Source organism: Dermacentor silvarum, chromosome 4 (assembly GCF_013339745.2).
Source record: "Dermacentor silvarum isolate Dsil-2018 chromosome 4, BIME_Dsil_1.4, whole genome shotgun sequence".
Taxonomy (NCBI): domain Eukaryota; kingdom Metazoa; phylum Arthropoda; class Arachnida; order Ixodida; family Ixodidae; genus Dermacentor; species Dermacentor silvarum.
This window is the reverse complement of record NC_051157.2, coordinates 99021455-99041917: the sequence shown is the minus strand read 5'-3', so window position 1 is coordinate 99041917 and position 20463 is coordinate 99021455. Positions and strand designations below refer to the sequence as shown.

At 45.9% G+C, this 20463-nt stretch overlaps 1 protein-coding gene across 1 annotated transcript in view; it reads right to left on the bottom strand.

Moving 5' to 3' along the window:
• Window positions 1-20463, bottom strand: part of LOC119450438 (ATP-dependent DNA helicase 2 subunit 1) — a 38261-nt gene that overhangs the window by 1762 nt on the left and 16036 nt on the right. The window contains exons 9-15 of the mRNA XM_037713882.2: window positions 18725-18905; window positions 17745-17859; window positions 13474-13691; window positions 10406-10607; window positions 4121-4198; window positions 1978-2090; window positions 1307-1396 (exon numbers count right to left, since the gene is read on the bottom strand). Of these exons, the coding sequence (XP_037569810.1) occupies window positions 1307-1396; window positions 1978-2090; window positions 4121-4198; window positions 10406-10607; window positions 13474-13691; window positions 17745-17859; window positions 18725-18905 (997 nt within the window). The remainder of the gene's footprint in view (window positions 1-1306; window positions 1397-1977; window positions 2091-4120; window positions 4199-10405; window positions 10608-13473; window positions 13692-17744; window positions 17860-18724; window positions 18906-20463) is intronic.

The window sequence follows — 20463 nt, the reverse complement described above, 5'->3', positions numbered from 1 at the left end:
GTTTGCAATGTTTTGCTAAGAGTAGCAGCAAGAGAATAATGACTGCATGACTAAGCAAGCTACCTGAATCTTGAATGACTTGGGTAGAGGTGTTCATCACACCTTCCTCAATTCCCTTCTCTGGAGTGACCATTCAAGATTAATGTTGCTAGACTTTTCACTATTTATACCTGCCAATTTTGCACAAATGCCTCATTGCTTGTATTGTTAATTCAATTTTTGTGCACACCAAGCTAGAACAGGCAGATTTCATCTGGCTGTATGTATATTACTTATAAACTTCATTGCCAATTATGTACAAAAAATTAATAAACAATGTGCTGTTTTCTGTGTTTTCCAAGTATATATATTAATGTACATGCTGCACAACCTTTCAATATTTCATTACAAGCCACCAACAAACTAGTGCTTGTTTTCAGTGATGATTACAGTAGAATATTGTTAATACGATTTTCGGATGATAGGCTTTATTTTCTGGTTCCCGTGAAGATCGTATCAACGAGATTCCATTGTAGTTGGAAACAGCAGCAGTGCTGCTGCCATGAGGTACCATAATAGAGCATTGTTGACATAGAAGGTACATGTACAGTAGAATCTTGATAATACGTGGGAAGGCGCAAGAATTAGTATAATCTGAAATCATATCACCCAAATAGCGGGAAATTAAGGACGAACATGAGAAAACTTTCTCTAAAAATTTCAGATTTTTAACTTTTTTTCCCCCCCGCAATCTCAAGATCCTCTTTTATCTCATGGCGAAATATTTGAATCAAATACGTTGCAGAATTTGAGAAAATTGCACTTTTTTAATAGCATTTCTCCATGCAGAAATGAAATTGGTAAACGCAAGCACGAAAAGGGAAAACTAGCATTGCAATTTGTTACGGCAGTCACGTGGCGTGCAGAGAGCGCTCCTATTGGTTAACGTGAATTGGAACTACTCGTGCACTTGTTTCGTGCGCATTTTGGTAGCAGCTGTGCACATCTCGTGTTCAGAGGCAGATATCTGCCTGGTTATCTCGAGTTTTTTTCGTTGCTGTGTTCTAGCTGCTGCCTGACAGTGATAAAGACATGATTTGTGCAAGGTAAGGGAGTCCATTTTCTTTGCGGCGGCAAAGCTACTTTGTATCGTGTGATACGAAGTTAGAAAAGTTTCATGTTGTCATCGGGCACCAAAGATGACGGAAGGCGTGGAAAATAGATTTTTTCACAGACTAACCCTTTTGTCCTGCCAAACAACAGTCCACGTGAGTAGACCACTTAGCTTTATAAAATGTGATCAGAAATATCGAGGGAGCAACTTTACCTTGCCACGCTTGGCCTCTTCACGGACGTCCACAGTGCTGCCTTGATTTTCAGAGCGAGCTTTCTTCGCCCCGCCCCCATCTGCAGCTTGCTACAAAATGAAGGGTTGTAACAGTAGACATCATTAAAACAACACAAGCAGACTTTAAGAGTCGGGCTTTGAAATGTTCAAAGCTATGAAGTAACAAATACTGGAAAGCACGATGAAGTAACAGAGGCTGCATTGACCATGCCTACCAGAGTGACTAGTTTAGCTCGTCGTTCTTGCCGAGTGGCTTGAGAAATTCTGCAGTCGCCTAAAGTATTTCAGGCTTGTTGGCATTTACATTTTTTTTTTTAAATAAGGTAGGAGGGACTCGACCATGCACCGAGTCAGAGCAATCGCTTCACCCGAGAGGAACATCGGCACAGTGATGTCTTATGCCTGGAAAAGTGAACTTACATAGGTGATTTCAGCTGTCTAAGAGTGCTGCCGTGTCAAACAAACAAAGGCAATGTCAAACAAACACACCTGTCGCATACTGAATGCATCTGTGAAACCACAGTGGTGCCTACAAATTGGGCTAACGGTGTGTGTTGGTCGTAGAAATTGTGATAATAAACGTCCGTGCTAAGAACCCATGGTCATGACCCCCAATTGCTTTCTCAGAATATACTATGCGCAATACTTACAGCCCGCTTCCTGGATCCCGCAGTGGTAGTGTTGCAGCCATCTGGAAAAGCAGCTTCCAAAAAGGCTTCCATCTCCTCTCCTGCCTTGTCTTTCATCTTCTCATGGTTGGGACCTTGTAGTAAAGTATGCATTAATGTTGATCTACCAAATGGATTAAATGAAAGGGCTAACATAACATGTTACCATCAAAATTTGCTTAACCCCCTTTCTGTATCACACTAATATCCCAAATTGTGGCCAAGAAATGGCCAAATTATTTTTAAAAACCCCAGTTTACAACATGTTTTACCTTCTCAGACAGAATAAATTCGCTTCAGCTTGCGCTGTCCCATGGAATCTGTGCTGCCTTCAACCAAAAACATGACTAAGCACCAAGACAAAACTAGGCTCGTCCATGGAAATTGCTAGAAAATGCAAAGCACCACTGACAAGCTGAGCTAGTCCTTGGCCATTTGTACCAGAAATGCGCGGACGAACCTAGCTCATTCAAGGCATAGAAGGAGGAGTACTAACATGGCATTTAGTACGTCATATTTTTTTCATGTCAAATTAGATCCAAACTTTGTCCATTCGGATGTCATAGGAGTGGAAAAAATGTCTGAATTAACTGAATTTCTAATTATCTAATGTACCAAGAAAACAAACAAATGCTTACTACATTAAATGCCCTTATGTACTGATTAAACTTGAAACTCTCACTTTAATTTCAATGAAATCGGCGGAGAAGCTGCAATTCTTGTCATTTCGCGACTGATAAGTGCTCGCAGTGGCGAGGGCCTCACAACTTCCCTTGCAGTGAGGCTTCAGCGGGAGAACTGTGTCTTCATCCGAGAAGACAAGCTTTTCACTACCGCTCGCACATCCAGTTTATTTTTTCGCCAGTGAGCTGGTTGGCAACAGATAGTTAGTCCATCGCTAAGTAGGCTGTGGGTTTAGTGCCAGCGTGCAGGCTGCTGTAAAGTGTTTTTATTGAGTGGCCATGCTTGTGTCATGTTCCCATACAGTTCCTGCTGATGACTATGGTGATGTGGACTCTGCCGGTTAGTTTCTGTTGAACACTAACGCAGCTTTTGCTCCTTTGCATCGCATATTTGCAGCGCTTCAGGCTTGGCGTGTTTCAAAGGTCGTTCAAGTTAACTGATGCGTTACCGAAAGCACCTGAATTGCCAAGCTTTATGCTAGAAATGCTTGCCGAGTCTAGAGGGCGAGTTAGCATTAACGAGGGTTGAATTAACCAGTGGTGGTCCAGCCAGTTTAAGAATTGGAGCAATTTTTGGAGCAGGAAAAAAGCTGGTTTGTAGCAATTTAGAAGCAGCCACATTAGCATTTTGTAGCAGTTCTGTAGCACAAAATTTTGTGTTTTGGATCCGTTGGAGCAGAAGAAAATAAAGTGCATGACATTTGGTGCAGCCTATTACTACTACACAATTGTTAAGTATTTCTTTAGAGCAAATGAACACAAGCAAGACAGACTGACGCAGCCATTTAGCTTGCGTGCCTAGAGCAGAAAACGTTGCAAACAGACTTTATTTGCCTATGTAAATAGCACTTGTAGACTACTAAGAATAGTTTTATGAAATCAGACATAACACAAAGGCGACTAGAAATTCAGAAAAACAATTTTGTGGAACAATGCCTAGCCGTGGGCTCGAGGAGACGACGCTCGATGTGCTTATCGCGAATTCCGAAACATCGAGTGCTGAAAGGCTTAACTGGGTGTCCGATCAAGGATTCCGTGCGCGAAGCTTGGTCGCAAAGTCTGCGTCACCAATGGTCGGAATGCTTAGCCGCGGGTCTGTCCACAAACGGAGGGATCGGCCACGCTACTGCAATGTCCGCGTAGCGCCCAAGGCAAAGGTGGTGCTTTGGCGCACTTGGCGCAAGTTTCACTTCGGTGGGCGCAGACAAGTAGAATTGTAGCAAAGTGGCGCAAATGGCGCAGTTGAACCACCACTGATTAACAAGGTTTTACTGTATCCTGTAAACCGTAATGGAGATTTGCCTACTGACAGTATGTAACAAATAAAGCCCAAACTAGTTTTTATGGCGTAGAGTTCGGTGCTAGAACAGTGCCTGTCAAAGAATGCCCAATACTGCTGGTAGCTACAGAACGGTTAAAGCTGCAACAGCAGTAAGACTCACGTGTGTAGTCCTCGGGGCGTTCCGCATCATCCCGATCAAGAGCCAGGGCTTCCAAACAGCTCCAAAAACTTTGCAGCTCTAGTAGAGGCAAGCATACACATGTGCAACGTTAGGCTCAAAATGCTGCACGGAATTTCATTTGGATAAACACAGCCTACTATATATAGCAGAAAAAACTTTGAAACTGCTTTCAAGACAAACAAGAACCATTCCAAAAAAGGTCTCTATTCCGTTTGGAACAAGTCTTACAGTGATATCTGAAATAAAGAGAATATAGGCTAAAACAAAATGCTATGGCATAGACAACATTAGGGGCAACTACACATAAATTAGCAACACCACATGTTGGACTGAAACACAGAATTGGTTACAACAAAATAAAAACTAAAAACTGCTTGTCATCCTGGCTAACCAACATATTTGAACGAAACAGCGCAAAAGACGGGATACGGTGAGTGGCAAACCAACATTCCGTCTTTTGCGCTGTTTCGTTCAAAGATGTTGCCTTACCAACTGGTAGTTCAGATTCAGACCTTAGTGCAGCACACCTATGGCACATCAGATAAATTGCAAAATGAATCGCAGAATGGACCTGTTATTTGAAGTAGCTATTGAACAGGCCGACTTACTGAAGCCATGAACTTTCGAGGCATGGTGAAATTTAATTGCTTTAACCACATATGCACAAATGTAATGCTACTATAACACTTAAAATTGAGGGCGATCAATGGGATTCATGTGACAATAATGTGCTAGCATTAGTTTTACCCGTTCTGCTCCTTTTGAGCGTTCCTGTTGTGCGCAAAATGATGAGACGAACACTGATTAAAGGCATCAATGGGCAAACAGTGTTGTCGTTCTTCCTGAGACGCTGCAGTACGCTTCTGACACCTAGCTTCAGCTGCTTTTCGAATGCTCCTGCCACTCCTCGTCCATTTCGACTGCGCACTGCTGACACCTTGTCTCCACTACCACTGCCAAACTGTGATGCCTTTGCTCGCCCATTTCGGCTGCACGTCTTCGTCGAGCATTCCTTCTCAGCGTACAAGATCATTCTCAGTGACAAGAGGAACAATTTTGAATCCAAAAATTTGGAGATGGTGGTAGTTTGCTATCGTTTCCACAATATTCACAGCGATCCTTAGGCTACGTTGCGCGTGCTCTCCAAACAGATTTCTTCAAACACGTGCACTTCAAATGGACGGAAGTGTATTTGGCAGTGTTGGGGCGTTTTGCCTGTACAATTCCGATAATGTCATTGTATATGAGAAAATTGCCAGAGTTGTACCTAACAGTCCTCATGTAAGAACATGTCAATTTCTTAATAAATTGTAGTCTCTCTGGCATTTATTATTTGTCTGTTTTTGTTATGTCTTAATTAAATTGCGTCAGGCAGGCATAAACAGGGTGTCTACCAAGTTGACATTTTCAGATTCCCTGAGTTTTCCAGGTTTTCCCTGAGTGATTTTGCTAAATTCCCTGAGTGAAACGGAACTTTCTTTTACATCAAGATGGGCTGACACCATGTTGCCTGATGCTGTCACTCTTTAGTAAGTATGTTAAAAAAAATGCTAAGCATCAATTGCGATAGCAAATTAGTAGAGAGCTATACGGAGTAAGGATAGTAGTTTTATCAGCTGTATAAACTTAGACATGCAGCAGCACCAGCAATGCGCCGAACTGTTGTCGACGCCGTCGACGTTTTGCCCGCGTTCGTACCGAACGCGCACGGCGCTGGTGACTGTTGCCTGTGCCTCTGGGGGCGGCTCGGAAGTTTTCGACGAGATCAGAACGGGACACTCGTCGAGCAGCGTCCGAAGTCTTTACCACCTTCTCGCCTCACCACATTTTTATATAAATAAACATTTGGTGGCGCAGCTAAACGTCGCCTCCCCTCCCTCCCTCCATTGCCGCAACTTTCGTTCCCTTTCAATTAAATTACAGCTAATTTAGGGACGGGCGAATAGTGGATTTGAGGTTCGAAGCGAATAGTGATTTGGTCAAATAGTTTCGAATCGAATAGTTTGAACAGTATATATCACATATTACAGCAAAACCTAGTTAATTCAAATTTCACGGGATTGAAAAAAAAATGTCCGAATTATCAGGGTATGCAGAAAACAATAAGCAAATGCTTACTACGTCAGCACGATTTTATTAGTATAATGGATGAGCCTTTCGCTATTTAGCACAAAAGCAGTGCGGAAGCTGCAATTCTCGTCATCTCGTGACTGATTGGCTCTCGCAGCGGCGATCGAGGCCTCGCGACTTCCTTCGCAGCACGGCTGCGGCGCGCGCCATCATTTGCGACACGCTTTGCACTACCGCGCGCACATCCCGATAATTTTTTCGCCAGTAAGCTCAACGCCAACGGATCGCACGTCCATCGTGATGTAGCCGGTGCGCTTCATCCTCGACAGCTTTGACCCGAGTCAAACCGAAACAACTGCTTGTCGCAACCGCGGCCGCTATCGACACGATTATGAACGGCGACTTTGCGGTGCTTAAAAGGGTATGGCCACGATAGCGGCAAAAACGCCCGCGTCATGCCGCGAGCGGCAACGCATCATGACGAGCGCGGAAAAAGCGGCAGGAATCGGGGGTTTTACAAAAGGCTTGCCGAGGGTGCCGAGAGCGACGAGGGTGACGTCACAGAGCCAATGGCAACCGGACCTCCGCCGCTCCGCGCCGGGTTATCAATCGACGATTGTCGTCTCTCGCGGTTCTATAGAGGGATTTCTGGACGCTGTCTCATCGCACCCTTTTCGCTCACGGTGATTCCGCGATCCGAGAGCGCGCGAGATCATATCGCGCTGCCGCGCGGCGAGACGCGATTGCCACGGTGGACTTCGCGGCAAGGCGCTGACGCGCGGCACCTTGCCGCTAGTGTGGCCGTACCCGGCGGACGCACGCACCGTGTCAGAACGAAACTACCGTTCACTACAACAACTTCAGACGAAATCGCGGTCGCTATCTATGCGATCATGGATGGCCACTACGCAGCTCTTTAGGCACGCGGCCGACGTGCGTATTGAGTCAAAACGAAACTAAACGAAACCGCTGCGAAAGAAACCGCGGCAGCTATCGACGCGATGATGGGTGGCGACTATGAAATCCTGCGGCCAACGCGTTGTTATGCGCGACGGTAAACGCAATAAAGGCACAAATAGGCACGAAGCGTTCCGTCGTTGCTGTCATTCACGTACGATTTCCGCTGCTGACTATAGCTGTGCGGACTCCGCCGCTTCGTTTCGGTTGTGCGCTAGCGCCGTTTCTGCTCTTCGGCGTCGCACATTTCAGGCTCTTTAATGCAAAAACATATAGCCTTCGAGATTTATGGTTGATGTATGGCAGCCATGACGTGATGCATAGCCTCCGAGATGTGCACCGACCGTCCGTGGCTTTTGGCTGCCTACTCGGGACCGCTATATAATTCGAAAATATTGAATCCATGAATTCGAATCGAAGCGAATAACGAACATAGAATTATTCAATGAAATATTCGTCAATACCCTATATTCGACCATCCCTACAGTAATTTTCCCTGATAGAGGCACAAATTCCCTGAGTTTTCCCTGAGTTTTTCCAGAATATTCAAAATCCCTGAGAATTCCCTGTTTTCCCGGTTGGTAGACACCCTGCATAAAGTAGCGCTTTTTTAATCAGTATTCCGAGCTTTCAAGTATTCTTTTTCATTCTTGTTTCACTTTATGCAACGCTCGAGTACAGTGGCCATTGAACGTGAATATGAGCACTTTGCTTGTTGAATTACGTCAAATGATGGTCATTAGTCCAGCAGTTTTATGGGACAATTGCACGGCTATGTTCAACTGTTGGCGCCTTTGTGCCATCATAAACAATAACATTTGTTTTTCTGTCGTAGATTCAGGTCGCGCACGTCTTCGTTTGAAATTATTTGCATTTATGTAAAAATTTATTGTGCCTATATTTACGATGTTGGAGGCCTAAAACGTTGCTTTGCCTGCCTATTTTTGGCGCCTAAAATGCGCTTTTTTAATGCCTAAAGATCCGGCCTCTAGTCATTAGGCTATTGCAGTGCGATCGACTTCTGTTATATTACCACAGATGAAGAGTTGATGGTACTTTTGTTTGTACTCACGCACTTTCTATTGTATTTTCCAAGTTGACTGTACTTTCGTTTAGCTGTAGCGACAGCATGGCAATGGTCGAAATACAGATTGACCAGGTCGCAGGCAAGTGTACATGTGTACACAGCAACACGCTGACATGCTTTTCTGGCTGCTTGTGGAATAAAGTAACTAATTTTCTGGCAAATCTGATATTTTAGACTCCCAATTATTCGGACTCTTCGGCGGTTCCCATTGCATCCGAATTATTGGTCAGCAACTGTACTTGCAATAGTGCTTTAAATACAGTCAAACCCGGTTATAACGAACAGTGTGATTCAACGCTATTTGTTCGATATATGGAGCAGTTCGATATAATCGAACTTGCTTATAAGGAACTTCGGCACGAAATTCGTCATGCGCAATGTTGTGAACAGTGAAGCGAAAACGCGCTAACGAAGAAAACCCATACCACTTACCGTGAATAATTACTCCAAAAGTAATTTACTGCACAGAAAAGTACTCCTATTTGCAGTAGGCAGTGATTTTCGCCTTAACTTCGTTTAGCTCCATCAATGAGGACCACATTTTCGACACGTGACATCATTTCAATGAACTCCAGTCCACTTCCCTGTATCCCCAGCAGCACGACTTGCAAACGCAAACAAAGGAAGCATGGAGGACGTGGAAAAGTTCGTAGGCTGCCTTCTCCTTCTCCCGTCACCTGATGCCCGAAGCTTTCTTAAAGCGTGATAGGTACGCAGCTCCTCGCACATAGCTGTCCACGCGGTAGGCGGCTGCCGAATGGAGGCGCTGCAAAGCACGGCTGGGAGGAGGCACGGCCAGGCACTGCGGCTACACGGAGACAGTAGGAGACTACCCAAAGCCGGCGGCGGAGTGCGTTTGTGGCTGTTTGGTGACAGATCGCGCGCACTCAAAGTTCGATATATCCAATGCCTGGTTTGTTATAAAAAACATCGCATATCCACGGGGTGAATGATGATGAGTGGGCGAAGCTCCGGAGGGAATCATCGGTAAACCGTGAATCTTCCGTGTAATTCGCCCAGTCTCGCCGCACTAAATCGAACGATTGACTTCCACCAATGACACGCGCCATATGTGACGTCATTCCTATTTTATAACAGCGCCCTTCATTATAATTGCACCATCTCCCCCTTAAGGGGACGCTAGCACAAATGCGTTAGAAACGTGCAGTACTCTCTAGTAAGAGGGAGAGGCCACAGCGTCTTACGCAGCCGTTTACACATGCCGGAACATGCACCGCGCTTGCCGACGCCATCACATGACTGCTGAGAGAGTATAACCCCCGTATTCATAAACGCTCCTCGACTTGAACTTGACTTGCCACCGCCTTCAACGCGTTTCGAACGCGCTGCCCAAGGCGGTGGCAAGTCAAGTTCAAGTCGAGGAGCGTTTATGAATACGGAGGTAAGGCGGAGAGGCCACAGTGTCTTACACCAGCTTCTTACACGGGCCGTAACGCGCTAGCACAAACGCGTTCGAAATGCGCAGTCTTTCGTTAATGTTGGGTATTTATTGTCATCGTGGTGCGTGTGTCCATGTGTGCTTCGTGGCGTAGTGGCTAGTGCCGCGCGTTCGGAAGCGAGGGGTCCATGGTTCGATTCCGCGCTACGGACACAACTTTCGGAATTTTTTTTTCATAAAAGTAGACGTGGCTACCTACTACGACGACTACTACTACTACTACTACTACTAGATACTACAGAGGAGGGACAGACCAAAACCCTAAGGAGCTTCGCCCCTAAAAAATACATTTTATTACATGCATAATCATAGGAGAACTTCAAGTGTTTGATAGAGAGCATATTTCGCTCTATCCGAGTTTGTTATATTCGGGTTTGACTGTATAATGCAACATTCTTTTCCCTCAACTTTCGTACTACAAAATGCAGCCAGCCTAATAAGCAGGCAACTGTGGGGAAGGACAAACTCTCAATGTCCAAGGAAGAACACGGTCACATATGCATGGAAGGTGCTGCAAGTCCAGGAAAATGCGATAGCATGAGGCAGGGGAAGGGAGGCAACTGCTCGAAGCAGTCCAATGGCCAGATCTGGAACCACAACATGTGGCTACGTGGCCTCAGGTGCACAAGTTCACTGGCCTTTAGCGTTAATATTAAATTAAAAAGTACCAACACAGCATTGTATGCCACACCTGGATTTTCGAACTTGTCTGGATGATAAGTGAAACGCAGCTTTTCTGCCATCTCCTTGGCCAGGGCAATCAGTGCAGGGGAAGCCTTGGTTGTGCCCTCCTCGAGTGCTTGTAGCCGACGGCGGTCATCGCTGAAGGGCAGTTGTACCACATGGAATCCTGGTGGAACCATTTGCAGACCATGCGTGTCGCGTTCCTCCTCCTGTACGCAAATGTGAGAAAATCGTGCTAGACTGGCGCATTACCCATGTGAAGCTCCTAGCATATATTTACTCGGCAAAAACAGTGATGCACGAGAATCATAGCCAAAAAGCAATCTTCCCCTTTTCAATTTTCCTTGCCTGAATAACATATCAAAACATATCTCTACAGTAAAATCTCGTTACTACGAACATCAGATTTACAACATTTTTTTTTAATTTCCGCAGAATGCCTATACTTTCATTGTGAAAAATTTCAGTGCTACGAATTTCAGATAACCGAATATTTAAGAATAATGCATGTAATTTAATCCCGCAATCACCAAGATGCTTCGTTATGTTATTACAAAGTTCCGTTGAAGTTTGGTACCAAATTCCTGAAGCTTACACCTATAATCATCATCTGCAGCAGCAACCATGTGCTGGGGAACCCGTTTCAAAGGGAACAGCCCCAGCACCATCGGCATCAACGTGAGCGTCGCGTATGGTCGCGTACTACGTCGCAGCCGTTGTAGGCCTAGTGTCACCACGTTGATAGCGATTGGCAGGAGCGGCGAAATTGTCGGCACTGTGATTGTGTTGTGTGTTCGCTTTGTTGACAATGAGTTCTCCTGGCCTCCCCACTTTAAAAATAACTGACGCCAGTTCTCGCTAAAAAAAAAGTCGACCTTCTGACAAAGCTCAATGCTGGAAAAAAGCAAGTCGACCTGTATAGGAAGTGTGATATCACACCGCCAACAACGGCAACGATACTCAAAGATCGGGACAATATCGTAAAATTACATTGAGAGTCACAGCTGGCTCCCTCAAGAGAACGCTTACGGCTTGGCAACTACCAGGATGTTGACAACGCTGTCCTTACGTGGTTTAAGGATGCCAGACAAACATGATGTTCCTTTGTCGGGCCCTATTATTCAAGAGAAGGTGCGACAGTTCGCGGTCGCCTTGGACATCTCCGGTTTCGAAGCAAGTGCTGAATGGCTTTATCACTTCTGGCAAAGGAATGGCATTGCGTGGCAGGTTGCTTGTGGCAAAGATAAGGTAGCAAATGCTGAGAGTGCAGATTGCCTGGCAGAACGAGCGCTTTCAAGAGACCATCCAGTCTTTATTTCCAGACGACGTTTGCAACGCTGACGAAACTGGCATGCTTTTATCAGCTGTTGCCTGATAAAGCAATAAACTTCAAACATGACAAGTGCAAGAGCAGCAGGAAATCACGTCTCTGCATATCGGCTTTGTTCCGCTGCAACGCCACGGGCATAAATAAAAACTCAAGCCGCTAGTTGTTGGCAAGTCTGCTAAGCCGCGCTGTTTGAAAAACGTCTCACTGGCTTGCGACTACTGAGCCAACAAGAAAGCGTGGATGACACGAGAATTGTTCACGCAGTGGCTGCTGCAGCTCGACGACACAATGAAGAAGAAAGACAGAAAAATTCTTCTAATCGCTGACAATTGCTCGGCACGTATAGTGAATGTGCGATTGAGCAATGTGCAACTTGAATTTATGCCCCCGAATTGTGTTTCTTTGCTCCAATCCTTGGACCAGCGCATCATCAGATGTGTGAAGGCCAAATTTCAGAAGTGTCTTGTGCAGCGCCCCGTGATTAACATTCGACTGAAGCTGCCCACTGTGCTCAACATCTGTCAAGCTGCAGAAATGCTTACAGGTGGAGCGTCAAGGCAAGCACAATCAGCAACTGCTGGCGAAAGGCAGGCCTTCTGAAGGCTTCATCTACGCCAAGAGACTGCAAGGACACAGAGGAGCTCAACCCAGAACTGTGGAATGAGCTTACCGAGAAGCTCCCCGTAGAAACCGCGATGACCTTCGATGATTACGTAAACAGCAACAGCGCGGCGGCTACATCCGCAGAGCTCACCAGCGAAGACATTGTGAATAAAGTGCTTGAGCAAGAAGAATGTAGTAGTGATGAAGACGATGCCGACACTGGATCAATGCACGAAGAGGAAGAGACTGTTTCCAGCTTGGATGTTCTAGTTTTTCTCAAGAATAGCCGATCATTCCTCGGGCGCTGCAAAGATGTCCCCGATGACATTCACAGGAAGGTTGAGGATGTGGAGGTGTTAGTCTTGCAGCGCTTGTTGTTTACTCGCCAGAAGAAGATAACAGACTTCTTCAATAAATTGTAGTGAAACTGTGCCCAGGGTTTTCATTTATTATTTACATACCAACACATGTATTTATTTACCAACACATGCACCTGCTGCAAAGGTTGTTCTGTTACATTACTGACATAAAAATAACGGTTTTTCAGTACTACGATATTTCAAAATAACGAAATAAATTTGGCGGTCCCGCGAAGTTCGTTGTAACGAGATTCTACTGCATTGTGTATTCTGCATAGTTTGGCTCTATTTAATGGTGATAGCTATTCTATGGATCCCAAACAAATCTTTGTGCAATGTCTTTTTTTCAGTCATCCGGTATGCCATCACAAAATGCTGCTGAGACAAAAGATCCGTGTCCCCAGGCAGGGTTCGAACTTGTAAATATTTGGCAGGCATAGCCTATGCCACCCCTTCATGCTGATGTCTTGCCAACTATAAACTCTTTATGGGAATTCATGGACAAGGCCGGCTCGAATGACATGCTATAAGCGTAATCTCTTGGTTGGTTGTTTCACGACCCCCAACACTAACCCTCTTCCTTGTGTAATCCACTCAGCTATCCTTGTGATTAACCCTTTGATGTACAGTGGGGCACATTGGTCCCACTTCAGTGTCGTGAATTCAATGCATCATATCAATGAAATATAAAACTTGATCAACGCCAACAGCGAAATGCAACTGTTTTCATGAGGTGCAAAAAATCACTTAATTTAAGTAAACATTTTAACCATACTTGCACACCTGTGCCAAAAGGTAGACCAACTTGGGAGCCTGGGCAGCGCGTGATATCCAGTAGCACACGGGCGCCACACGATGGCGCAGGCAGCTCTGCAGCAGGGCAGCAAAGAGGCGCGTGCTTCCCCGCACGGAGCCCTCATCTGGGTACACAAAGTGGCATGGCCGCACGTGTGGCTGCTTCTCCAGGTAGCTGAGCGGCTTGAATCCGAGCAGCCGCAAGCCTGCAAAAAGTCAGTGGCATTTCTTGAACCAACATAAGCCAACGGAGACAAAGACGGGGAGGGTGCGCAGATGTACAGCTGTGTTCAATATGAGCTCCAACACGATGCCCTCGGTGGAAGGGGCCCTAAGACTGCATGGCGGCACTGACATACATAAAATTGGACAACTAAACACTGTTCTGTATCTATTAAACCAACTTTACTGTGACAGCAGTTAAAAGTTCGAAGTTGTGTTTGCCTCGTTCATCCGTCCCCTTCGTCCATTCTGTTACACTGACAACAAACAGTTGTCATCAATGACGCACAATGGAGATTTTTTGTTGTCGTCAGGCAACCTTGTCATCCCCAGCATCGTTACTGCCACAGCGCGTAAAAAATAAATCTTCTCCACAACTTGCTCCATTGGGATTTGAACACATGCCAGTGAAGCAATGTGCATTCGGGAGACGAATGTGCTACCCACAGAGTTATTGCCCAACGGAGCTGGGCAATTAGGCTGCAATTTTGCGTTCCACCCAGACTGAGAGCAGCGGCAGCTGTGCATGTATTTCGGAGGCCATAATGAACAATACTGAGTGGAAGTGGATTACATTATGTGCATCAAATAGAAATTGTTCTTGACAAGGTGGCAGTGTGTTTGCGAGCAATTCTTCATTGTCATGCTTGTGAAACCAGTGTTCACCGGCACAAAGAAGCGCACAGGTCAATGACAATGATAAGCCTCAAACATTGCACATACCCACAATAAAGGATGTGCTGAGAATAAGGTTGAATACAACTTCAAAAGCGTCTACAACGTCAATGCTAAACGCGACGTTGCAACAACAATACCAATTAGGTTACACCACAGTATTCAGAGGCGCCAAGTGCGTACAGTTGAACACCTTTATAAGAAAGTGCTTGGGGGCCTCAGAAATCATTCATTATACAGGTCACTTCATTGTAAAGGTCGCGCACTGCACAGCTCGCAATAGAACCGGGACAGAATTATTCCTTTGTTACGCAGGTAATTTAATTCTCAAGGCGTTCATTGTAGAGGCGTTTGACTGTATATACAGTCTATGCTCATTACAACGGACCCACGTACAAGACACTTTCAGATATAACGAACCATATTTCAACCTACTTAGATCTACAAAGTTCGCTTTTAATGGACCGCGCTACAACGGCCTATCGGCTACCAGCGAACGAAATTAGCGGCAGTTTTTTTCAAAATCGGCGTATAAAGCGTACTTTTGCCGTGTCGACATGGGCTGACAACAGACTCGCGAGGGTCAGCCGACAATCGCTGCTCAATCTCGTGCGCGCGAGGGAGGAAGGCGGCGTAGAAGCACACCGTCTCTTTCGCGTGCGAGGCATGGGAGGGAGGGAGGCGAGGAAGAGGGGGGGTTCTACTCCTGGTGGCTGCTGTTACAGCGTGGCCGCGTGGTCGCCGTATCTTGAAAGGACAAAGTGCACTCAGTGCCGTTAGCTTCGTATGCCCTGTGCTTTCGACGTTTAGTTCGCTTGCCGCTGCTGCTGTTGCGCTTCCTGACTGCAGCATTTTGACAGCGACTTTCCGCGGTCATAGAGCGAGACGTGCTTATGTTTACCTGTGTGCACGGGACACCGTGCTAATGTTAACAACTTTAAACGGCCGATAAAACTACTATCCTTACTTCGTATAGCTGTCTACTAATTTGCTATCGCAATCGATGCTTCTCCTTTTGGGCGAAACTGCGACTTTGAATGTTCGTCACTCACTCTTTGCAATAACGTTGTTAGACATCGCGACCAAAGTTTCGGAAGTGAGGCTTTTCGGATATTACAGACATTTTTTTGTCAGATTATGAGGGTCCGTTGTAATAACAGTCTATTGTAGTAGTACTGCAGATGGGCTGAGAAAATGAAAAGTCAGAGCCCTTCCTCCCCGTGAAATGGGAAGTCCAGCGAAGCTGGCACTCTGGTGGGATTTGCTATGTTGGGGTTTAGCTATATTGGGGATTTGCTATGTTGAATTTGGCTACAAAATGGTGAACCGACCCCCTCGCTACGTACTTGGGAAAGAGGCTTCGGTGCCGGCTTTGAGTAGCACAACGAGGTATTTTTTAAAACTTAGACGATGGCTATACAATGCCTGGCTCTGAAAGAACTGGCTCGGTGTCCACGGGCGACGGCGTTCCTAGCGCACAGCGGGGGATGGGACGCGTCGGCATCCACGGGCCACAGCGTTCCTAGTGCGTTCCTCACGCTTATCTACGACGTTCCCAGACAAGAGTTCTTCACCAAAGCTCTGTATATACAACCAACGCTATCGCGAACTCCTCTCACACCCCACTCCTCCGTTGACCTACTTTTTTCATACACTGCCATTGGTTGGCACGCCTCACGCTGTCCCCCTCCAACGCGAGTATCGGACGTGTAACTCCCTCGCCATTCTCCTTTTCATCTGCACCCTCTCACAGCATTCTCACAGGGCTGAGCTCTTCTTTTTCTCTCCTCTCCCGCTAGGTCACGTGGCTTTTCTACACCCGACACGATCCTGGGGGAACTAGCCCTTAACAGCTTCTCTGTAAAATTGCTCAAATCTTGTAGGTGGCACTGCGTCATTTCGCTTGTGACATCAGTTGTATAAGTTGTGGCCTTGAAATAGATTTCATTGTTCCAGGCGTTTTCTGTGGGAGGAAAAAAAATATTTCCTAGACCACCTGAAGACTACCGATTTTCCCACAGTCATGAAAGTGTTAATAGCATGAAGTCTTTAACAGAGGAACTGCCTTTTTACATGCGGCCTAAATATTGATTTACACAAAAACTGAATGCAAAAAATGGTGTAAGGAGAGTTCAAATTTGAAGGTCATCTGAAATACCAAGCTACAGTCACGTCAAGCAGGTAGGTGCCTCGCCACAGTCTTACTGCATGATGGAAACAAAAATGTGACCGTTTCACATAGAATAAAAAGGATGTACCAAGATTATCTGAATCAAATATATTTAAACTCAAATGTTCAATCATTGCAAAAAAAGAAAAAAAGGATTACTACATTTACAAGAATCTAATGGGCACTTTTTTTCCGAAATAATGGGTCCGTAAATTGCCTGCGTGTTACAATTGGATATGAAACCGTGTTGGCGGCATTAGCGACAGCCTACCGTCAGAGCTGTGAGATGCAGTGTCATCGCCATCACAAGATGGCGGCAGAGCATGTCTTTTATCTCTTTTTTTTATGTAGAGTGTTCTGGATACTTGAAGGTTGCTGTGGGTTTATTTTGTGCTCGACTGCGCTCACTTTCGGCGATCACTTTCACAATATTTCGTGCTACTCGGCACCAGATGCATCGGCGTATGCAGCCACCAGCGTTTCTGGCACTGTGCCAAGGTAATTATTTGCGCAGAGTGCCAGGAACACTCTTGGCCGCATATTTCAAAGAGTTTGACGCAGAGTCGTTCTCCGGCAGCAACTGTGTATTTCATGACCGCACACAAGGGGCACCGACGATATGCGGCTCAATCTTGCCTGTGCAAGGGAGGAAAGCGGGAAGGCAGCGTGGGACGGAGGGCGGGCAGCGTTCGACTCCGGCAGCAACTGCGTACTTTGCATGGTCGTGCGCTCTATCTTGAAAGTGATCTGAGGATGGCTTATAGCTTTGTGCGTACTGTGTTCTTGCCGCTCAGTTTGCGTTGAAGCGATAGACAGCACGAAGGTCACTTCGCTCGCTGCTGCCACCGCGCTTCCTCACGCCAGCATTTTGACGGCGAGTGTCCGTGGTCCTCGAGTGTGATGTGTTCATGTTTGCCTGTGTGCGCTGACACCATGCTTGTTAATTTAGTTGGTAAGCGAATGTTTCCAAGCTTATACGGCCGATAAAACTATTATCCTTACTTCGTATAGCTGTCGACTAATTTGCCATAGCAATCGATGCTCCACCTTTCAGGTGAAACTGCGACTGTTTTTGTAGTTCATACAGCTGCAGAAAGAGAAGAACGAAAAAAGGTAGAGAGAGAGTTGGTAATGCGGATAGTTTGTATGCTGTGAAAAGGTGTTCGTTTCTAAAAAAGAGAGAGTCTCTGACCTGGAGGCGCCATTGCCTTGATCTGCTTCACTTCGCATATGTCGAAGTGTGCCTTCCTGCCACCATACTCTTGAGTCTTGGCAATGTCACCTGGCATGAGTGCTTCTGCAGTGTCCTGAGAAGGGGAAGGTGAGAGGAAACACCAAATGAACACAAGTGAGTCATCACCGCGACCAGTTTTGAAAAACTGCGCATGTTTCAAGATCTTTGTGGAATTAAACAATGTTAGAAGGCTACATCAACTTGGAAAATAAAGGCCACAGGAATGTTTTCAGTCAAAAGTGAAACAGAGGCAGAAGATGGATGATAAAGCAATAACAGGAAGGCTGACCAATAAGGCAGGGTCCAGATGTCCATTGACTGATTGATTTAAGGGGCTGACCATTCCAAGGCAGCTCCTGGGCTATGAGAAATGACGCAGTGCATGGCTCGGTTAACTACCTGGACTTCCATTCCTTATCGGACAAGCACTTAAGAACACAGATGTCAGGCACACCTAATGACCTGATGTGCTATAAAACAGTATTTAAGCCTTTGTGCAAGATCAGCTTGGGCCTCTTGGCTCTAGCACATGTGTGAAAAAATGTGTTTTAATGCAAAGGCACAATGTCCGTATGTTTGTGTGCACGTGAGAGTGCGTGAACTGCATTTGAAGGAGCAGATTTAGTGTGGACGTACTTCTAGCAGATAATGTATAGCATGCATACCATGCAGTAGGCAATGTGTACAATGTATTACAGTACTGCCACCTGTCTTTTCCTTTTTTTACCTTCACCCAGTAGCAAGCCTGGACTTGCTCTTTTGGTGGGTCTTTTCTCCTTCAGCTCATAGACGTCTTTCCCTTGCCCACCTTGGTTTCAACAGAAAAGCACAAATTGCCACAGCAGACACTCTTTTGCTTAGATGATAAGGCTCTGTGGGACCATAGAGAGTAGGTTGGCTGGAGAAGCAACAACTGCACAGTTGAGAATCCGCCATACCATTGCATAGGTGATTCGACGGGAGAGCAGCTCCTCGTTGGTGTCCTTGGCCAGGCGTGTGGTGGGGGGCTTTCCCGTGGGCCGCACCAGGTTGTAGAGGGAGACAGACAGCTTCAGCTCGGGCCCCAACCAAAAGGGCAATGTCATGAGGCGCCGCTTCTTGTGGTCCTTCAGCCGCACCCTAATGACACCACAGACAAGGTGCAGTTCACAAAGTAACAATCTACTCATCAACAGCAGCAGCAGCCTACTCAAGTTCTGTGGATGACAGAAGTGCCTGGTAATGTTCTCTGCAGCCCAGCTTCCACCACTAATGTTGCCCCTCTTAGGCCTGCAAATTTTCTTCTCTTGCTGCTACATTCCATCCTCTGCCTCTTCAACTACATTTAATTTCCCTTGATATTGATTCTGCGTACTCTAAATCTTGCAGCTCAAACATTATGCAATTTATTTTTCATCACAATAAAAAGGAAGACGAACAGTCCTGTGAATGCAGTGTCTACAACAATGAACATGTTGCACAGTCTTCAGAAATGCAGTGTGGTTATGGAGACTCTGATGTACTTTTATTTTGGAACATGTTTCGGTGAGCGCACATGAGCAAAGTGTAGCAGTAGTGGTTAGATGTTATGGCGCAAAGTTTTCCACAAGAAAGTGGTGGAGTGCACTTTAGGACTTTTGTTAGCCAGCTGCATGCTTCAAGCCGAAAAATTTTGCTTGCGATTTGCCGTGTGACAAGCTGGGTCATTGTGCGAGCCTAACAGTTGTTGTTTGTTGCCCTGCAAGAACAGTGACGACCTGTTGCCTTAGCTATGTTAATATTTTGTGTGATGCAGTGAAGTACTTCTTCACCTTGTCAGCGACAGGGCCACTTGCTTATTGGCATTCTGTCCAGAAGACGAGGACAACTCTTTCTTCATTTCTTTGACGCAGCATGACAGGCCACAATAATGACCGATGTCACGTCACTCACACGAGTTTCTTTTTTTGCATGTAGTGATAGCGACAAGTACAGTATCAAGAACGAGAATAAAACAATATTCTAAACTTTACTTCATGAAGTGGGGTCGTGTTATGCAGCTGCTATGGTACGGTATGAAGTCTGTTCTCTCATAATGCTTTTCAACCTAGACATGTTGGATGAGCCAGCTATTAGTTTTCCATTTGTCATGATTTCCATAAACGTTTAGAGAGATGCACGGAGGTTTCCGTTACAGCTTACCTTAACATTATTTTGGTACAATGAATTTTCAATACATTGAATACTTTCCCTTCCTCAATGAGATTTACAAATCCAAATTCAACTACAGTAAAAGCTCAATGATACGAATCTCACGGGGTCACGAAAAATATTCGTATTAGCCAAAATTCGTATCATCGAAACACAATTAAAACTACTGTCGAATCTCGATAATTCGAACTCGAAGGGGCCCGAAAATTTGTTCGAATTAAAAGGACGTATTTTTGAAGTATTCGTGCACCATAGCACGATGCACGAACGGTGCGAGTCGTGAAATATCGCGGCGCGCAAGCGCATAGCAAGCGCGGGCCACGAAACTGCCCACGCCGGCTAACGGTCGCTTCCCGATAACGACAGAAAACGAAGCTTCAGGGAGCGAGCGGGCGGCGCCGGCACACGGGTGCGCGCGGAGACCGTCGAAGGTGAGGGAGGAGGGCGACAGGGAAGCGGATTTGGCCGCGTCAACTCCGCCGCTTCGGTGGCACCCCTCGCCCTCCCT